This window comes from Microcebus murinus, chromosome 9, assembly GCF_040939455.1.
Source record: "Microcebus murinus isolate Inina chromosome 9, M.murinus_Inina_mat1.0, whole genome shotgun sequence".
NCBI lineage: Eukaryota > Metazoa > Chordata > Mammalia > Primates > Cheirogaleidae > Microcebus > Microcebus murinus.
The window spans coordinates 99,039,364-99,061,366 of NC_134112.1; the positions used below are offsets into that span (position 1 = coordinate 99,039,364).

The 22,003-nt window shown below is 35.3% G+C and overlaps 1 protein-coding gene across 18 annotated transcripts in view; it reads right to left on the bottom strand.

Annotated features, from left to right (window-relative positions):
- The window catches only part of KMT2C (lysine methyltransferase 2C), a 253,793-nt gene that overhangs the window by 80,726 nt on the left and 151,064 nt on the right, over positions 1 to 22,003 (bottom strand). For 17 of the 18 annotated variants that reach the window (XM_076006746.1, XM_020289638.2, XM_076006744.1 and 14 more), the window contains 5 exons: positions 21,180 to 21,898; positions 9,604 to 9,723; positions 7,281 to 7,397; positions 4,244 to 4,345; positions 3,943 to 4,047 (listed from right to left, as the gene is read on the bottom strand). In XM_076006746.1, coding sequence (XP_075862861.1) covers positions 3,943 to 4,047; positions 4,244 to 4,345; positions 7,281 to 7,397; positions 9,604 to 9,723; positions 21,180 to 21,898 — 1,163 coding nt within the window. The remainder of the gene's footprint in view (positions 1 to 3,942; positions 4,048 to 4,243; positions 4,346 to 7,280; positions 7,398 to 9,603; positions 9,724 to 21,179; positions 21,899 to 22,003) is intronic. The other variant, XM_020289647.2, reaches the window with a different exon arrangement.

The window sequence follows — 22,003 nt, forward strand, 5'->3', positions numbered from 1 at the left end:
TAAAAACAGTTAAATTCAAAGAACTATCAGAATGGCATCAAACATCCTAACTCCAGATGCTACAATAGAGCAACAGTTTCCAAATTCTTCAGGAAAATACTTTTCAAAGTACGATTCTTAACCTAAAGAAGCAATTAAATGTGAAAGTAGAATACCTTTTAGACATACAAGGACTCAAAATTCGTCTCCCATATACTCCTAATAAAGTTACTTAGAGATGCGTGGAACAGAATCAGGTTGTATATAAAGAAAAGGAAGATGTAGGTCCCAGAAAGCAATGGATCCAAAAAGGGCATCAGTCCAGGGAAGTTGAAGGATAAGAGCTGAGCCACCCACCTAGAAACTATTGGCATATAACACAGCAAGGGAATAGAATGTCCAGGAAGAAGGTAGGATTCTTCCCAGGGAAATAAAAGGACTTGGCAAAGATAATTTGAGATGATAGTTCTTCCTTAATAGGCAAAAACAAAACAAACAAATGGAGAGTCACTAATGATTACTTTCTTCTTGCTATCTAAAAAGTCCATGAAAAACAAACTCATAATATATTATACAGATGTGCAGTGAACACTTACTAAGTCATAATCAACACTTTATTAATTTAACTAAATACAGTAATACAACTACATGAGAAGATGCTGGAAGGAGGCAAGGGGTACACATTAGGAGCCGAATCAGAATTTATCTATTTATAGCAAAATGGCAACAAAATCTAACATAGAGGGCCGGGCGCAGTGGCTCACGCCTGTAATCCTAGCTCTCTGGGAGGCCGAGGCGGGCGGATCACTCGAGGTCGGGAGTTCGAAACCAGCCTGAGCAAGACCGAGACCCCGTCTCTACTATAAATAGAAAGAAACTAATTGGCCAGCTAATATATATAGAAAAAATTAGCCGGGCATGGTGGTTCATGCCTGTAGTCCCAGCTACTTGGGAGGCTGAGACAGAAGGATCGCTTGAGCCCAGGAGTTTGAGGTTGCTGTGAGCTAGGCTGATGCCACGGCACTCACTCTAGCCTAGGCAACAAAGCAAGACTCTGTCTCAAAAAAAAAAAAAAAAAAAAAATCTAACATAGATAAAGCAGTAGCACCAGCTTATTATTTAGAGCTATGGCATTAACTATGAGAAAAATGATCTGAAAGGATTAAAGTGGTTGCCTCAGATGTGGAGGCAGAGTAAGACAGTGGCTGGACAAAATACACGAAACTGTTTTCAGAAATTCGACAACCCGCTATACAGGACTATGGTCTCTCAAAGGAGGGAAGCACAAAAGGTGAGTTCCACAGTATTATCCCTACAGACATCTTCCAGAATGCTGCCCAGGGAAAGAGAACACCAGCAGAGCACAGTGTTCTCACTGAGTTTAGGACTCATGGTAGAGTTCTGGGAGGCGGAGGCAGCTGAAATTTGCAGGACACAATACTGGAAAGGAAAAGCAATAAAGAGTAAAAGCTCCAGAAATCAAAACAGGATTCCCCTGAAATTTTTGGTTGAACACTAAGCTATATTTCTACAAAGCCAAAAAAGGACCGAAGGACCCACAACCAGAGGAAACAATTTCTACAGACAATTTGTAAGCTGAACATTTACCAGAGGTTGCACAAGGCTGGAAGATGTGTGAATCTCAAGCAGAGTGTAAAGATAGTGGAGATCAGGGGACAGGATTTAATAGAGATTCTAAAAAGTCCAAGTCCTAAGTATAGGGTTAATCTGGTGCCAGAATAGCAGGTGCCCCAGTGTGGTCTGGGAAAATTGAAATTTTCATAATAATAATACTAAGGTATAATTTGCCTTGTTCCACTTAAGTTCACTCACAATTATACAGTGGTGTTGTACAGAGGCTACATGATATACAATAACATCATTACGTTGGTGTTATGCAAGCTGTGCTTCTATATATAATATTCTTTTATTATAAAATGTTTCCAATTTCAATTTCTAAAATGGTAAATATTCTAATAGTTACAATCCTCATATACAGAAACTCTATGGGTCCTGAATAATTTTTAAGAGTGTTATGGTTCTAAAACCAAAAAGTTTGAAAATATCTAGCTTCAAGAGAAGACTTTCTAGATCTACCCAAGAAAGCTTAAACAGAAGTATCAAATGGATCAAACCTATCCATAAACAATTCCCTACCACAACAAAAACTCAAGCTGAGATAATTTACATATCCCTATTTTATTTCTGGATAGTCTTTTATTTCTCAATAAATATGGTTGCAGTACTCTGTACTGTCCAAAATGTTGTTAGTGGCATAAAAGGAACCACCTCTAGTTTAAAAAAAAAAAAAAAAAGATTTAAATTCCAGAAAATAGCTGTTTGACAAGGTATTCATTGTATGCTCTTAACTTAGGTAAACTTCATTTAACTCATCTGTAAAATGGGAATTAAGTAATTGTTGGATGAGTTAAAAGAAATACATTAATATATTCCCATCTTGAAAAGAATATTATTCAATTTTCTTTGGTCAGAAATGTTATTATAAAAAATTCTAATTACATTCTAGTTTCTAACAGCAATAAAACTTACACAGAATTTAGAATATAAAGGTGTAAAGAAGAAAAGAATCTGTTCTATGTATAATTCTAATTTTTAAATTGACTTTATATAATTTGTGTGTTTTAGTCAACATATATTGTGAGCAACTAATTTTTAAAGACTCTATAAACTACATATTATTCTTCTATTAATATGTTGGATAGATTATAATTTCTCACTTTAATTTCTAAATTCACAAAAACTTATATTACCCTAAAAAAGAAATACTAGTGTAGTTATCTGCAAAGAATTCCTAGGGGAATACTGTTGATTTGCTTACTATACTGACATTTTAGGTAAATTAATGACGAATGTTTGAAGAGCAGCAGGAAAAGAAAGAAAAATCACTTGTAAGTTCAGACGATTCATGACAATAAAAACCGAGGTTATTTATACTACATGGTATGGCAGTATGAGAAAAGATTTGGCTGTGTACACAGCAGGACCCCTGGCCTACATGTTCACTTCCAGTGATCATTTGTTACTTCATTCAAATATACAAATTGAATTAAGATTGAGTTCTTAATGGCTGAGCATGGTGGATCATGCTTGTAATCCTAGCACTCTGGGAGGCCAAGGCAGGCGGATTGCTCAAGGTCAGGAGTTCAAAACCAGCCTGAGGAAAGCGATACCTTGTCTCTACTATAAATAGAAAGAAATTAATTGGCCAACTAATACATATAGAAAAAATTGGCCGGGCATGGTGGCGCATGCCTGTAGTCCCAGCTACTCGGGAGGCTGAGGCAGAAGGATTGCTTGAGCCCAGGAGCTTGAGGCTGCTGTGAGCTAGGCTGACGCCATGGCACTCACTCTAGCCTGAGCAACAAAGCAAACCTTTGTCTGAAAAAAAAGAAAAGATTGAGTTCTTAAAAAGAAAAAACACAAAACAAAACCTTAGGTTCAACAGCTAAAGTACTGAGACACATCCATATTTAAACATCCTTTAAAACCAAGCACATATCATTTTAAAAGTTCCTCAGTAAGTCTCTACCTGAAATGCTTGATATGGAATATTAATTACTGAATTGCATTAAATACAACATTTATTTTGTTTCTTTCAGCTATAAGAAGAAAATGTCCTTTTGTATACAGGTGAGAGTTGAACAGTGAATATGGAAGAGACCAGGATGGACTAATGAATTTTTACCAAGTACTCTCCAGTTGTTCTCCACTTTTTAATCAATAGACAAAATGAATCAACTAAATCTAATGCCTTAGCAAATATTAATATAAATTGTATTTTAAATTAAATGCATGTATTTGTATGCTTTACTCACATACTGTCACATATGTATACATATAAGAACCTAAACTTGAATGATTTTAAAAACTGTAAGCAGCATGTCACTACTCAAATCAAAATTCAATGCTCTTTTGTTAACTCAGTAATTTAAGCATGTTTACCTTAATACTGACACAGTATGGATGGTAACACTGACCACACTGAGAACAGGCAAGTAATCTTCCTTCTGCTCCCTGGCCAAAACTGCCACAAACTACACACATATCCTGAAATCAAGAACACATCAACATATTTTAAATTGGAGATTAAGCAAGAATATATAAATTTTACTTTAAAAATACCTTCTGAATTAATATAGCTGTATAGGTAAATATTAGATGACTTTTTATGCATATGAAATGAACTATTAATAAAAATGTACAAGAGGAATTAAGAAGTAGAAGACAATAATTAAGTTCAAACCTGATTCAAAGTGAACTTGTCACTACTAGAAAACAACACAACTGTATTGTGCATAGAGTTTTCTTCTTCATCCTTATTTGATGAAATATCTGCAGTAGACACCTATAAAAAGGAAAGTATACATAACATTAAGTTATTATTTTTACTTGTATTGCACTTAACTGGAAAGCTTCAGAAAATTAATATTCACAGGCCAGGTATGGTGGCTGATGCCTGTATTCCCAGCACTTCGGGAGCCCGAAGCAGGAGGACCACTGTGGCCAGGAGTCCAAGAACAGCCTGGAAAACAGTGAGACCCCATCTCTACAAGAAACAAGAAAAATTAGCAGGGGATGGTAGCACATGCTACCATAATAACTCAGCTAGTCAAGAGGTTAAGGCAGGCCAGGCATGGTGGCTCACGCCTGTAATCCTAACACTCTGGGAGGCTGAGGCGGGTAGACTGCTCAAGGTCAGGAGTTCAAAACCAGCCTGAGTAAGAGCGAGACCCCGTCTCTACTAAAAATAGAAAGAAATTAATTAACCAACTAAAAATCTATAGAAAAAAAAATTAGACGGGCATGATGGCATGCATGCCTGTAGTCCCAGCTACTTGGGAGGCTGAGGCAGAAGGACTGCTTGAACCAAGGAGTTTGAGGTTGATGTGAAGTAGGCTGACACCAGGGCACTCTAACGGTAACAAAGTGAGACTCTGTCTCAAAAAAAAAAAAAAAAAAAAAAAAAAAAAGGTGAAGGCAGGAGGATCATCTGAGCCCAGGAGTTTGAGGTTGCAGTGAGCTGTGATGAGGCCACTGCACTCCAGCCAGGGCAACAGAGTGAGACCCTATCTCAAAAAGAAAGAAAACAAAAGGAAAGAAAAGAAAATTCATACTCAAAATATAATTTCTGCGAAGGTCTAGACTAACAATTCCAAATATTATTATTAATGCCATGATAGTACTATAAAACTCTGAGTCATGACATTTTTATTCACATATTTGTCTTTCTTAGAGTTACAAGTCCTATAGATCAGGAAGTAATAAGAAAATATAAATCTGTCTTATACTAAGACCTGATTACCCAGAAATTCTAATCAAGAAACTATAAAATTATATGTATATACACACATACAAAAAAACTATAAAATTTCTATACACTATAAAATTGTATGTGTATACACATACACACAAAAATTTATTGCTCTATTTTAGTTATACAAGACCTGTAATGTAGCTAATTCAAAGAGAGATGCTATAAGCATAAAATATACATTTTATGAAACCTAAGTACCAAAACAATGTAAAATGCCTCATTAATAATTTTGTACATATTACATATCATGTGCGATATATAATATATTCATATTTTAGATGTTATCAGTCAAAATGATATCCATCAAATTAATTTCATCTGTTCATTGTAACTTCTTTAATGTGGCTATTGAAAAGTTTTTTTTTCTTTTTTTTTGTAAGAACATGTTCTGTAATATATTGAAAAGTTTTAAATTGCATGTGGCTCTCATTATATTTCTATTAGACAGTACTGCTTCAGAATGGTATTTTGAGTAACTTATCAAAATTTCAGGATTAGCCAAAGGATTATCGACCATAGATGTTTGTTTCTAGACTTGGTTATATTTGACTAACTTGACTAAGTGCTCATTGGCTTGTTAATAGTTTACAGAGTGTTTATCATGAAAAAAAGCTCTGAAGTAGATGCTTTAAGAGAGAATAGGGAGGCCAATGCCAATATCATAAAATATGATCCCCTTCCCTTAAAAAGCTCACAGCCTAGCCTGGAAAGGCAAGGGTGAAGCACAATAAGTTACAGTCAAGATCAAAAACAAAGTAATAAAATTACTTTTCTTGAGGAATGATTGAAAGAAGATTAACTAAATTCCTAAGAAGGAATATGTTACAATAATATTTTCGACTTCAAGCAAGGCAGCTGTAATGGATAGACTATTTTATGATAAGAGCAATTTATAGTCATTAAAAACTCTAACGAAAAGGGAAAACAGTAAGCAACCTAAATATTCATCATTAGGAAATGACTAAAACAATGGCAAATCCAAACTTCGGAAAATTATGCAGCATTTAGACTGGGCACAGTGGTTCACGCCTGTGGTCCTAGCACTCTGGGAGGCTGAGGCAGTGGATCGTTTGAGCTTAGGAGTTCGAGACCAGCCTGAGCAAGAGCCAGATCTCATCTCTACTAAAAATAGAAAAAATTAGCCAGGCATGGTAGTGCATGCCTGTAGTCCCAGCTACCCGGGAGGCTGAGAAAGGAGGATCGCCTGAGCCAGGAGTCTGAGGTTGCTGTGAGCTAGTATGATGCCACTGTACTCTACCCTGAGCAACACAGGGAGACTGTCTCAAAAAAAAATTTAAGTATCTTTACAGCAAAAAAGGAACGTAATTATGTGAGGTGACATGTTCATTAGCTTGGGTGTGGTAATCATTTCACAATGTATATATCAAAACATCATGTTGTACACCTTCAATATATATAATTTTATCTGTCAACTGTACCTTGATAAAGATGGAAAAAATAAAACAAAAAACCATATCATCATCTCTATAGAGGCAGAGAAAGCATTTGACAAAATGCAACATACACTTCTGGTTAAAAAAAGAAATCTCAGCAAATTATGAATAAAAAGGTCCTTCCTCAAACTGACTTAGGATGCCTATTAAAAAACAAAAACGCCCAAAAGTAGATCTAACACATTAAAATAAAGCCTCGTAACAGCTCAATGAATGTTTAACAATCTAATTTTTTTAAAATAAAAGAGCAAACACATTACATACTAGCTATTTGGATATAGTTGCCATAGAAAGATAGAGTCAAGAGGAAGATAAGAAGGAAAGGGTTAGAAGGGAGAAAATATCAAAGAAAAACCAGAGGTTTTTTTAAAAAAACACAAAGTAGAGATAGAGTAAAATAAAATAAAACTTTAGCCTATTTATGTGACTCTTAGGATCTAAATAACTTGCTACATGTGAGACTATCATTGACATTTAAAAATTATAGTAAATATAAATGAAGTGAGCCTCACCCCAGGTAATACAACAGCTCCCATTCCACTTTTTAGTTTTGACCTGCCTCTGCCACCTCGTCCTGACAGTCCTGCACCACGAGGTCTCCGCTTTCCTGGAAATCCAGATCCCCGGCCCTATATAACACATAAGGGAAAGTCAACATTCTGTAACAGCCCAGAAGAATTTTTAAATCCAAATGTCAGCAAGACAAGACATTTTACTAAATGTTACACAGATACTCGCTTTTATTCTGTTTAGACGATAAATATTAAGAGACTTATTATTATTATTAAGGCTTATTATTTGTATCTTTAAATATATATTCCACAACTTAAAAATATAAAAACAAAATGCTTATAACCTTAGAACCAAACTTTGGGTCTGTTATTGAGTATGTTCTCCATCAGCAGGCCTTGACATTATTCTTCAATTTCCTAATCCTACATTCTAGGTTGCTAGAACAGCTAAAACCCAATCCAGATATTTCAACATGCAACAAATTAGATTCAACATAAAATATAAGGAAGAACTCTCTAACTGGTCTCTCTCAATGATTATGGTAATAATAGCTAACATTTTCTGAGTACGTACTATGTAGTGATCTACTTTTTACTCTCAACAATCCCATATATAATAGGTACTATTTTATTATATACCCATTTTAGGTAAGTATACTGAGGAATAAAAAGGTTAAGTAACTTGTCCAAGGTCATTAGGCTATCAAGTCTGACTCCAGTGTCCCTAGTTTGTAACCACTACACTTTATTGCTACATTGCATGAAAGTTCATTTGCTAGTATATAACAAAATTCTTCAGCTGCCATTAAATCCATTTCCTTTATTATTCAATAGTTATCTTATGAATTGAACATGTCTACTTCATTCAACCATAATATTTAGAGGAAAAACCATTTAAAGATTATAGGAAAACTGATAAAAGTGTAAAAGCCTTGGTTTAAATTTAAATCATCTGGATAATAAATAATTGAAATGGAAATAATTTATCTGACTTTTTACCCAAGAAAAAAATCCTATAGGAAAACATGTTAAATTCCCTAATATTTTAAAACATAAGCACCAGGGTATGGGATTTTCCCTTGTCTACATTCAGATTTATGTATCACTGCCCCCAAAACACCTGGTACCTATAACAAGTAGATATATTATGTATACTTACAATTAGTAAGATGTTCAGGAAAATACTTTCTGATCTTCTTTCCCCTAACAAGTTAAATAGTATGTCATAACTTCAACTGATGTCACTTATAGTTTAAAATGCTGAACTCATTTCCTATTTAGCAGAATGTTTGCTAAGTCAAAAATAGATGGTTATAGTGTGAGCATAAAACAGATACACATGAAAAGGGAGGGAAAGTGATTTTTTCCCCTTTGGTTGTAATTAAGTACAGCCAGCTTCCAGGTTCAAACTGCCTCTCCTTATCTTCTCTTATCCTGCTTTCCTTTAGACACTTTAAGATGCACCATCAGCTTCTCTCAACAACTGGCTGATGGGGTAGGGTTGGATCCAATAGTTTGTTTTTTAAATAATAGGTATAAAAGATCTCTTAAAAAGTCAGGGATTAAAAATCAAGACTATAGTGATCTCTCAATTTATTCTCCACAATATCCAATGCTGACCAAGTTACGAATAAGTAAAATTGGTGGTATATGTTACAAAACTGTCAAACAAGTCATCTTTTATACTCTTAAACATCCATATTCCAGAATTATATTAAATATAGAAGATGAAGAAAACTGTCTTCTCTAGTCAATAGAATATTTTAATTTTGGAGATAATACCTTTTCAAATTAATTTTACCTTCAAAATGCACCAGACTGGTAACTTACTTTAAGAACTAGCAGAGTCATTGACCAATGACATGGGAAAACAGCCCTACAATTTTAAGGTATTAACACAGACAATGAAATCTGCCACAATTCTAGCATTTCTTCTCCATTAGAACATGTTAGTGGAATTTTTCCTTTGTCTTTTTAAAAGCAACAAAATTTTATGATATTGTGAATGAAAAAGTCCTTAATTACTTTTTGGCCTATGGGACCAGGATTTCCCTATCATAGAAACACTGGTAATTACAACAAAAAGAATCACCTATAAAAAGAGGTATTAAAAATTTATACTTGTAAAGTTGAAATTTAACTTCTTCTTAATCCAGATTTTTTAATTCAAGCATATTATTACTTTACATTAAAATTTTTAGATTAAGAAAAAGGATCGGCTCTGGAAACTAAATCTAGAAAAGAAAGATTTAATCTTAACATCTAGTAGGACAAAACAAACCAGAAAGAAATGACACATGAATGTAAATGCAATTTTATTTACCACTTTGATGCTCCAAATGGCACTGCCAGGAAGCTGCCTGGGTTTAAAAATTTCCCGACCTTCTGAAATGTCTGGGGACCAGGAAGGTGGGCTCACTGTATTATGGGCACTCCATGCCCCCTAGGATATGGCAGGTGAGAAAATAGATGTATAAAACTCAGCAACATAAAAGGTCAAAGCCAGCAACTAAAGAATCTTAGAACAGCAAAAACAAATGCAAACGTATGGAAATTTGGGACAAATTGCTTAAAAGTAGGGAAAATAAACTTATCACTTACAGTGACTTACACGTTTAAAGTTATACAATGAAGTATAACTTAAATGCTTCCTGATACAATTTACATTAAATATTGTATTCTGGATGAAACATCACTACAATGAAACATTTAAAAATTAAGGTTCATATGCAATTATTGCACCAGAAAGTAAGTAAAAGTCAATCACATTCTAAGAATTAACACTGGAAGAAACTATTTGGGGATTATTTTCTTCTAACAATTATCATTCTATTTAAAAGGAGAAATAGAGAAACTTAAAGAATGTTACATTCTATTGCTACTATATAAACTGAACCAGTAGGACTGGAATCAGAAACTCAAGCAATCAATAGCTGCATATACATTAAACTGTAGAAAGTTAGTTTGTAACCTTAAGAAGCAAATGGCATTATAATCTTAGCGTTTAATTACTCTCCCTCAAGTGGCCACTAGTTTTGAGTCTTGCTTTTGATTTTTACTTAGGGGAATGAATATTTTATGTACATTACATCCAAGGGACTGATTTAAAAAGTGAAAGAATGTTAAAGCAAATTGTCCTAAATTTGCAAATTAAAATGCCTAAAGTACCTGATAAATTATATAGGAAGTAGTATCTTATTAAAATAGTTAAATAAAACTAAGGCATTTCATTTCCAAATAACCACATTCAGCAATAATCTGAACTAATGTGATGAAGATGCTTAACAGCAAATGTTTACTCCACAAAGAAAAACACAAATGTCAAATAAAGAATCTATTTTAAATTAGGTAATTCTACAATGCATGCTATAATTTTACCAATTAAGTGACCAAAACTTAAGACAAGGTACACAGTACTTACCAGTTTTCTAGAGTATTATCAAATGAACAAATAGTACCCCCATTAGTCACATAAAAATACCACTGAGTTAAACAGAAAGACGACTTTGACAACTCTTTGGAAAAAGAGATAGTTAGCGGGATAACTGTATTTTTAGAAAAACCTCATAAGGGGGAGACTAGTTTCACTTTTAGTTCATAAATTTAAACCACATAGGATTGAAGTCCAGCAATCCAACTTATTCTCTCTAGCAAACACTTTTTTACCCTCCAGGATTACTCTTCTTCAGTTTTCTCCCTGACTCATCAAATCTAACCTACTTTCCCCAAGCTCAGCTGGTGGCTATGCTGATTTCACTGGAACAGCAACCACTGCAAGTATATTGCCTCCCATTCCCATTATCAGATCAACCTGCATCCATAACTGTGTCTTCTTCCCCACTGTTTTTAGTCCAAGGTCTTCAGTAATCTCTCTGGTGCCAAAGACCATTTCTCCGTTCTTTAAACATCTGGCACACAGCTCTGTTGGTGCAGCAGCACATGTGTGGACAGTCCACTGCCCTCCCTGCTGACCCTTCTTCATCTTCTAGGCAAGCTCTTCCTCCACCTGAACTCTAACTAAAGCCCTGATGTTTCTCAGGGCTGAAGTGTAGACCCTAAATGTTAACTACAATGAGCGCTTTAGACATCATCTTGGAAGTTGGTTGTAGCCCACATTCACATTTCTAGTTTTAACTTGTTCTGAGAGCTCCAAGTTGATGTGATTTTCAACTTGTTAGCATTTCCATTTTGTCACATAAAACCTCTTAAGTTTACCATGTTTAAAATCTCTCCCTTAACTGGTTTCATCTTGTAGTCTTCTCCAACCTAATAACTGGCATCCCACCTGCTGGTCAGAAGGCTGGGAGTCATTTGGATTTGTTCTTTCCCCTTGTCACTCTCCTCTGCCCCTTCAATCCACTCCCTTCCATTCCCTCAATCCAAATCATCAGTGAACTCAGAACATTTTATATTCAAGTCTGTGTCTGATCATTCCACTTGCTGTGATTCTACCAGCAGCAGCCAAGACCTGGCCACCACCATGCTGCGAAAGTCTACTGGTTTGCACTCTTCTCCCTCACCTGCATGTACTCAAGCCTTTCTCCACACAGCAGCCAGAGGAACTTTCCAAATACATAAATCTGATCAAGCAAGTCACTACCCTACTGCAAACTGATCAAGCAAGTCACTACCCTTCAAATGCTCAGTGCACTTAAAAGACAAACTTTCCCACTGTCCCCTCCAGCCTCATCTTGTGACACCATCTCCCTGCTGGTGTGCCCCAGAGACCCTGGCTTCCTTACTATCCTCAAACACCTTTTTAAAATGGCTGACTTCCTCTGACCCTTCAGGTAAAGCCTTAACTACCTTCCTTATCAGGAGGCCTCTCCTTAGCACTCCAAATGAACCATCATCTTCCTTACCATACCTTTAGTGTCTTCTTATTGCATCACCACTTGAGGTATTATATTATTTATAGTTTTGTTTAGTGGTAGGGAACGGGGGCAAGAGATATCTAAATTTAGTTCTCTCAGTATTTCCACTGGTTGTTTTCTGGATATTTCACTAGCATGTATCTTAAATTCCTTTTGGTAGTTCTTTAATGTTATTGTCAGTAGACAGTTCTCAAAGCATACCATAAAGTCATATTCTAAGACAAAAATAATATTGAATAATATTATTTCAGAAATAAGAATTTTCTGGTGATTATGTATTATTCATAATTTAAAAGTTAGCTTTGATGCCAAAAGTATATCTCATTTCAAAAAGCATTTACATTTCATATAATGTGGATGAACCAAATTAAGGGCTTTATAGATCAAGAATGTTTGGATGCCATTTCAGGGATAATTAGAAAACCACTCAACTGCTATGAAGAACTTATATAATAAAAGCTTGGATAGTTACATTATAAATTTTAATAAGTATATTATCATAAGGCACTGGAAGATAGATTATGTGCAATTTTATAGGAATGAAGAAAAATTATTATACTTAGGTATTTTGACAAAAAAGAAATTACTTAATATATACACTTTAGACCTCAAAACTAAAATAAAGCTGTAATTATCAGAGTTCAGTTATAAATTATCCTACAAGTCTCAGCTTTGATCCAAAAGAACTTACACAAACCATTCAGAAAAGGTTAGCCACCTCTGTAACAAATGCGCTCTCTCCCAACAACCCTGCTGCAGCACTCACCACGATATAATTACCTGCTGCCACTGGACTATAAGTGTGTTTTAAGAAAAGACCATGTTCCTTTTCTTCACTGCTATGTTACGCACCCTACTTAGCACTTACCGAACATCAATTTATTCTACCGAGCATCTATTATCTTTTTTGCACGCATGCATGAATTCACCAATACTGTACATGATATGAAATACACTAATCTCCACAACTTATAGCCTAGAATCTTGGATTTCCTCACCTATAAAAAAAATTGATCTATCCAATGCACTATTACTTTCAAATTATCTACAAACTGAATTAAAAGCAAAAGAGTTAAAAATGTAACCATCAGTAAATTGTAACAAGAGCTAAAAAGAACCAACTTGCTATCAAAGCCTACAGAAACTTAACGCTACATCTGGCAAAGACTGAATTAGAACCCCCAAATAATCATTTAATTCCAAAATTGTTTCAAGTTATTAAGCTTCTTTCTGCTTTGAGGCCAACTTCTCAGGTAAATTTATCAACCTAGTAAAGGTGTTAAAAGGACTGTGGGGAAGGAAGTGGGAACAATAATGGCAGATGGATGACAGGCTGATGGGGCAACTTTCTATGAAAAGTCAAATCCAATGTCACTATTACAGCCCAAGAACAATTCCAGTTTTAAAAGTAGAACTTTATCCTGCATGGGGAATCTTCTTAAAATAAACATTTTGTTTATTTTTAAAATAGAAAAGAGTTAAAGTGGGGAGTCAGAGTCTGCTTAAGGAACTCCCAGGTTATGCTGATATCCCTAGTCTGTGAGCTACACTGTCTACATGGCAAGGGCTTAATCCTGAATTCTTCTAGAAAGCATGCCACAGCTAACAAGGCTTACACTGCCTGTTCCCTCCAGCATCCTCTGCTTTCCTGCAATTTCCCATGGTCACCTCTACTGCAGAACATATCACAGATACTATATTTAACAGGCTGTTGACTAGTTCTAAAAGCATGTGCAACCACTGTGTGGCTTTGAATTGGGAAACCTACTACCTGTTGTATTTACTGTACCACTTTGACATGGTCAAGACTCAAGGTTATGTTCATTGGTACATTTCACTACAAAAAGTTATTAGCCAATCAGTTTGGTTTTAGGACCACCACTCCAGAACTACATTTAATACACAATCATTATATCCTTCTCAAATCTCCATTTTAACTTCATTATTCTCAGAATACCTGCATTGTTCTTCAAGAGAAAGTCAGCAGTGGTATATACCATATGTCAGGTACTTTACATGTGTTACCATTAAATTCTAAGAACATCCACATAATGTAGTTTTATAGATGAAAAAAATTAACGGCCCACTTCACAAAGTAATGTGCTCAGTGTCACAAAATAATGGAAAGATAATGGTTTGAATCTAAACTATGCTATGAAAATTCATGCTGAATTCTTTAAATCTTTCCAAGTATCAATTAATTTTAGTAAAAACTAGGTATATACAATACAAAACAGAAATAGTCACTTTTTAAAAAGGCAGCATACTATTTAAACTAGAATACATGTTGAAATCAGTATTGGCATCTTTTATGCTCCATAAGGAATAGGAAATAGATGTTCATTTACTAACAAAACCTTCTTTAATGAGTTCTAAGACAAAATATCCAATATGTAGATTTTACCTTTTGGGTATCAAAGAATGGACAATTAAAACTGTCCAGGGTAGTTTCCTTTTCCTTTAAAGATATATATATTTCTTACAGAAATGCATGATGTCATTGTGTATAAAATATATATAGCAATGTTTCAAAATTCACGTATGTAGGCCGGGCGCTGTGGCTCACGCCTGTAATCCTAGCTCTTGGGAGGCCGAGGCGGGCGGATTGCTCAAGGTCAGGAGTTCAAAACCAGCCTGAGCAAGAGCGAGACCCCGTCTCTACTATAAATAGAAAGAAATTAATTGGCCAACTGATATATATATAAAAAAAATCAGCCGGGCATGGTGGCGCATGACTGTAGTCCCAGCTACTCGGGAGGCTGAGGCAGGAGAATCGCTTGAGCCCAGGAGTTTGAGGTTGCTGTGAGCTAGGCTGACGCCACGGCACTCACTCTAGCCTGGACAACAAAGTGAGACTCTGTCTCAAAAAAAAAAAAAAAAAAAAAAAAAAAAAATTCACGTATGTTAATTGAAAGCTAGGTATGAAATTATCAAATTTATTTTAATTAAAATCTAGCTATGGGGGGGGAAATGGGCATTTATTGAAACCTTAAAATCTGTACCCCCATAATATGCCAAAATAAAAAAAAAAAATCCAAAAAAAAAAAAAAATCTAGCTATGGTGGACACATAGGTACTACAGTAATAGGGTATTGGGCAGGGGGGAGGGGACGGGTATATACACATAATGAGTGAGATGTGCACATCTGGGGGATGGTCATGCTGGAAACTCAGACTTGTGGGGTGAGGGAGGGAAAGGGTATTTATTGAAACCTTAAAATCTGTACCCCCATAATATGCCGGGGGGAGGGGGAGGGGAGAAATAGACAAGAAAAAAAAAATCTAGCTATGAAACACGTTACCAAGAATTGAATCTCTCCTTATTCAGAAAGTATGATTACAAATCTAGTTTTTTATTTTAAAAACAAAAACTAAATAAAACCCAAAATAATGCTTCCTACTAATGGATTTGCATTTACAAACCAGAAACTGTGTATATTATTTTTTAAAAAGAAAAAAATTGCTTACTTGTAATTGTTCAAACTACAATCCTCCATAGCTCATCATACTGGAGGTCTGTTTTTTCCCTCACAAAAAAAAAAAAAAGATTATGAAAGTGATATGTTACGTGAAACACTTCACTTAAAATGCTATTGGAGTATACAGGCCAGACGTGGTGGCTCACATCTGTACTCCTAGCACTCTGGGAGGCCGAGGCGGGTGGATTGTTTGAGCTCAGGAGTTTCAGACCAGCCTGAGCAAGAGCGAGACTCCGTCTCTACTTAAGATAGAAAGAAATTAATTGGCCAACTAAAAATATATAGAAAAATTTAGTTGGGCATGGTGGCGCATGCCTGTAGTCCCCGCTAACTGGGAGGCTAAGGCAGAAGGATCACTTGAGCCCAGGAGTTTGAGGTTGCTGTGAGCTAGGCTGATACCACAGCACTCTAGCCCGGGCAACAGAGAGAGACTGTCTCCAAAAAAAAAAATAAAATAAAAAAAATCCTATTGCAGTATACAAGTATGTTATAATATTCCATGGTTCAAAATTGCTCAAATTCATGAAAAGTAAGAAATTGAGTTTACAAAGTTATGAGAAAGTAGTTATGATCTAATGAAGTACTCTCTTTGGACACCTACTCTATTAAAGAAATTTCACCTTCTCTATGAGAATTCCTCAAGACAATTCAGTCTTAGAACTTAAGGAAATTCCTAAGCTTTCCACATATATGATGTTAACAAGAAATGGTAGAAAAGTAAAACTCAAAATGACTTATAATTTGTCTAAAATACTCTACCTACGTTTACTTTTCTGAAATTTTCTTGAAATATGTACTGCAAATATTTCATTGAATGTTTAATACTTTAGTACCACCATGAAAGCAATCAGCACATGTAAACATCTGAACTAGATCAGTCATGTTATTACATTAATATCTTCCCAGAAAATGTGATAAATAATACAAGATGTATTATAAAATTACAACATGTATTACAAATAATACAAGATGACCTAAGATTTCTATTATCTCAGAATTTCCAAATGAGAATGGATAAATACAACTGTGGAATAATAGAAATAGAATGACAGAAATAAAAACAAACGATATGATTTACTATGATAAATTAAAATTTTCCACCCCATTTTCCACCACCTGTATTATTATGTTTAATGTATAAAAACAAGTAGCACATTTCTCTAATTTAGGACTCCACTTTCAGGGTTATAGTCAAAGAAGATCCTCAGAGGTTGTGTTTTAACTGGTCTAGGGTGGAGTCATGACATTGATGTTTTAAAAGCTCCCCAGGATGTCACCACGCCCAGTTAATAACCACTTGTCTAAATCCAAGTTCCAAAGTAGATACACCTATAAAAATACTGAAAAAAATCAAATACAAAAATATTTATAAATTCATAACATCAATAAAAAAATTAGAAAATACAACTAGTTCATTAGGACAATTTGCTGTTAACTTGTCCCACCAATTTCCTTCTCTACTACCTATCATGTCTAATTTTTTCTCCTTATCTTTGTGAAATACTGTATCTAAAAATGGGCATGAAAACAAAAAACAAAAAGAACCTTATTCTATTCACAACCAACAGAAAAACTTGTCACAGGTCTTGTAAGGTTATGAAGCATGCATTTGAGATATATCTGAAACATCTCATGAAGAAAATAAACTTTTTATTTCTCACTAAATAGCATCTAAATTTTTCCACATAAAAGGTACAATATAAACCACTAAATTTTATCACTAACCTTCTGTAAAGGAAAAATAATTCTGTATGGTTTGCCATTTGATAACAGACTCCCAATATCTGAAATACAAGTTGCAGTGTCCTATGGCCCAGATTCAGAAAAACCCCTGTATTGGGTTATACGTCTGGGTTGTATGTTGATAACTTAATATACACTGAAAATGTGCAGAGTGATTTGTTGCTACAATAAATATTTACTCGTTCTGTTTTAACATGTGCCCTATGAGCAATAGAGAAAGTAGAATATTTCTACTTCAGCCCTTAAAAATAGTGACAGCATAACAACATTTAGCTTTTCAATCTTGAATTTGTTTCGTATTTCTCGTAATTTCAACAATAATTTTAGAACTGTTTTCATATCTCTCAAAATGCTTTGCCTTCCACTGTCCAATAAGGTAACCACTAGTATACGGCTATTGAGCACTTGTAATACAGCTAGTCCAAATTGAGATTTCTTTTAAGTAAAAAGTATCTTGTTTACTTTTATACTGATTAAATGAGGAATTATTTTGAGTATACCAGGTTAAGTAAAATATATTAAAATTTATCTCACCTGTTTCTTTTTAAGTATGACTACCAGAAAATTGAAAGTTGCAAATGTGGTCTGCATTATATAATATTATGTTTATATTAGACAGCACTGGCTTACCCTTTTACTGGCTAACCTATACTTCCAGATAACATTGGATAATCCAATCAATAGCTATCACTTCAAGCTTTACATCTTTCGGATTGTGTTTGTTTCTAATTATTCATTTAATCTTGAAGTGAATTCCTACAGAAGCTGATATAACACCAGAAAATCATCATCAAGATAAACATCTGACCACAGAATTTAACAAATTAAGTCTATAGATCTTTGGATAGAATGGTATTCACCATACTTGTAAAGACCAAATAACTTGCCCATTAGATGACTAATGTAAAAAAAAAAAAAAAAAAAGACCAAATAACTGATGGTATTCAATAAAATATAGAAATACCAGTGATGTTATCAAAGAATAGCTGAAAACCAAAGAATCCTGCTTACATCACAATCATTGCCATGAAAATCATCCTGTTTTACAGCCAGTTCCCAAAACCAAGAACATATAAAAGAAAACCCTAAATAAAACCAGCAGTATAACAACAAGAAATGCCTGGTATCAAAGAAATTCATGTAACAGAATAATAAACTGCAGTATTTCCAACATAAGAATATACACACTCCTGTCATGTATAAAATATTCCCTGGGGGGGAGGGAAGGAAAAAAAAAAAAAAAAAAACACTCCCTGGAAGTTATGGTCACAGTGCCCCACCAATGAAGAGCTTTCTTGTCATATTTAATTCATACCTCAACAGTAACCGTAGTAGTATTGGCAAGGCATGAACCAGCAAGTGAAGTTTGCTACAAAACTAAAAAACACTAAAAGACTAAAAAGCTGAAGGGAGGAAAAATATAGCCTACAAACTGCTTATGAAATTAGCAGCAAATGATGAAGCAGAAGCAAGAGATTGGCAGCTAAACAAAAAGTAGAATATTACCAGATTTGGGAACTGAAAGAAAATAACAGCAAAAGCAATAACAAATATCAGAACATGGCTCATTTAAGATGGTATGAGCCTAAAAGAAAAACATACACATACATACATCATTCTGGAACATAAACTCAACAGGAAAATAGTCCTAATATATTGAATCTGAATCTGGTTTCAGGTGAAATAAAAGCCTCCAAATAAGGAGTAAAATTTAACACAAATATTTATGATGCAATATATTTAAAGAATGTAGAATATCTGAACCAAAAGTAAATTTTAGATTCAAATTTCCATTGCTAAAGTATTTTCAGAATCAGAATTACATAAATATATAACTACTCAAAACAAACAAAAAGGACTTACTGAGGAGAAGAACTGGAATGAAAAGAAAACTCTTGGTAGAGAAGAAATAAATATCAAGGAAAATACTTAGAAAAAGGCATACATGAGGGTGTTTTAGTTTACTGCATATGTCCTCACCATAGAAAAATAGATAAATCTCACGTGACAACTACTTTGCCTTTGGTGTAATCTGTTGGTTAGAGAATAAAATATATCTGGGTTTTATTTAGAGGGGACTAATTTTTACATTAAAATAAAGTTAGATTTCTAAAAACTGGCCTTACTAACCCTAACCCTTACAATTCCAAAATTAGATGATCAAGATATTTCTTAAAAAAAACCAAACATTAATCATTGAAAACAATTTTTTTTTTTTTTTTTTTGAGACAGAGTCTCACTTTTGTTGCCCAGGCTAGAGTGAGTGCCGTGGCGTCAGCCTAGCTCACAGCAACCTCAAACTCCTGGGCTCAAGCGATCCTCCTGCCTTAGCCTCCCGAGTAGCTGGGACTACAGGCATGCGCCACCATGCCCGGCTAATTTTTTGTATATATACTTTTAGTTGGTCAATTAATTTCTTTCTATTTTTAGTAGAGACAGGGTCTCGCTCAGGCTGGTTTCGAACTCCCGACCTTGAGCAATCCGCCCGCCTCGGCCTCCCAGAGTGCTAGGATTACAGGCATGAGCCACCGCGCCCGGCCTGAAAACAATTTTAATCATGAAATTTAAAACTCCAAATTACTACTGTGGCCAACACTTGTCAAATGTTTGACATCTTGTCATTTTTAAAACCACTACATAAAGTAGCAATTTTGTAAAACAATTAATTCTTAGCTACTTGGCTAGGTGCAGTGACACACACCTATAATCCCAGTACTTTGGGAAGCCATGGGAAGACTATCACTTGAAGCCAGGAGTTCAAAATCAGCCTGGGCAACATAGCAAGACCCCATCTCTTTAAAAAAAAAAATGTGTATGTATGTCTGTCTCAAAAAAAAAAAAATTTTTAGTTCTGTGCCACAGTAACAGTAATAGTAGTCTTTTTTTTTTTTTTTGAGACAGAGTGTTGCTTTGTTGCACAGGCTAGAGTGAGTGTCGTAGCATCAGTCTAGCTCACAGCAACCTCAAACTCCTGGGCTCAAGCGATCCTCCTGCCTCAGCCTCCCGAGTAGCTGGGACTACAGGCATGCACCACCATGCCCGGCTTTTTTCTATATATATTAGTTGGCCAATTTCTTTCTATTTATAGTAGAGACGAGGTCTCGCTCTTGCTCAGGCTGGTTTCGAACTCCTGACCTCAAGCAATCCGCCCGCCTCGGCCTCCCAGAGTGCTAGAATTACAGGCGTGAGCCACCGCGCCCGGCCAGAACTAAAACATTTTTTAAATTGCTTTCTATTACAAATCATATCAATATGGCCAGGTGCAGTGGCTGACGCCTGTAATCCTAACACTCTGGGAGACTGAGGGGCGGATTGCTCAAGGTCAGGAGTTCAAAACCAGCCTGAGCAAGAGGGAGACCCCGTCTCTACTATAAATAGAAATTAATTGGCCAACTAATATATATAGAAAAAATAAGGCGGGCATGGTGGTGCATGCCTGTAGTCCCAGCTACTCGGGAGGCTGAGGCAGCAGGATTGCTTGAGCCCAGGAGTTTGAGGTTGTTGTGAGCGAGGCTGACGCCACAGCACTCACTCTAGCCTGGGCAACAGAGTAAGACTCTGTCTAAAAAAAAAAAAAAAAAATCCTATCAATAAGATAGAATTTTTGTCCCAACTAATTTGAAATTCCAAGTAAGATCACTTCAAGTTTAATAAATGACATTCTTCATTAACAGCATTTTTAAATGCATAGCCAAAACACCAGTCAACATCGTAACAAAACTTCCACCCGAGGATAGAAAAGGTCCCTGTCCAAACCAAAGCTACACATAAGCCTTACTGCATTAAAAAAAAAATCACCCTACCTGTTTGGACCGTGGTCTACCAGGAGAAAATTTTCTTTTGGTAATAGCTGGTTTACCCATGCCAATTTTTGGAGTGACTGAGATATATGTTGTTGGCAGGATGTTCCCAGCAGCAGAACCAAGAGTTGAAGGGTAACTGTGCAGCATTTCATGTGAAGGTAAGTCTGAGGACAGTGTTGGAGAGGAAGACACATTTGCCTTGCTTATGTCTGCTGATGATGAAAATGATGACTCTGACTCAGATGATAATTTCATAGATTTGTCTCCTCGACATGAACCATCTTTCACACAACTCTCAATTGCAGGAGTCATTTCAAAGTCCACAAATCCAGCAGGAAATTCAGAATGTTCTTTCTTTTCCATTTCCTCTTGTATCCTTTCTATAAGCAACTGTTTCTTAGAACATAATGAAGTACTTTCCTCATGTGGGGAAACGAAGGTTTCTGGTGGAACAACAGCAACGGACTCAATGGTTAATTTTGGAAGCCGCAATTCTTCTTTAGATACCACTGTTTTAGTTTCCTCTAACTGCAGCTCCTCTTGCTGCACAATGATCTGATGTGTAATGACTTCGATGTTTTCTGTCACTTCCATTTTGTCTTCATTTTGATCTTCATCACAAGTGTGCATCACTTTAGAAGACATTTCCATTTTTTCACTATTAACTTCATGAGAAGTCTGATTTTCCAATTCAGAATTCATTTTATTTGAGGATGATTCTATAAAATTCAGAATATTTGTTTTGTTAATGTATATCCGAATTTAAAAATTTCTAACTAGGAATACATTTAAGATGTTTGGTAAAACCATGACGTAAATCAGAA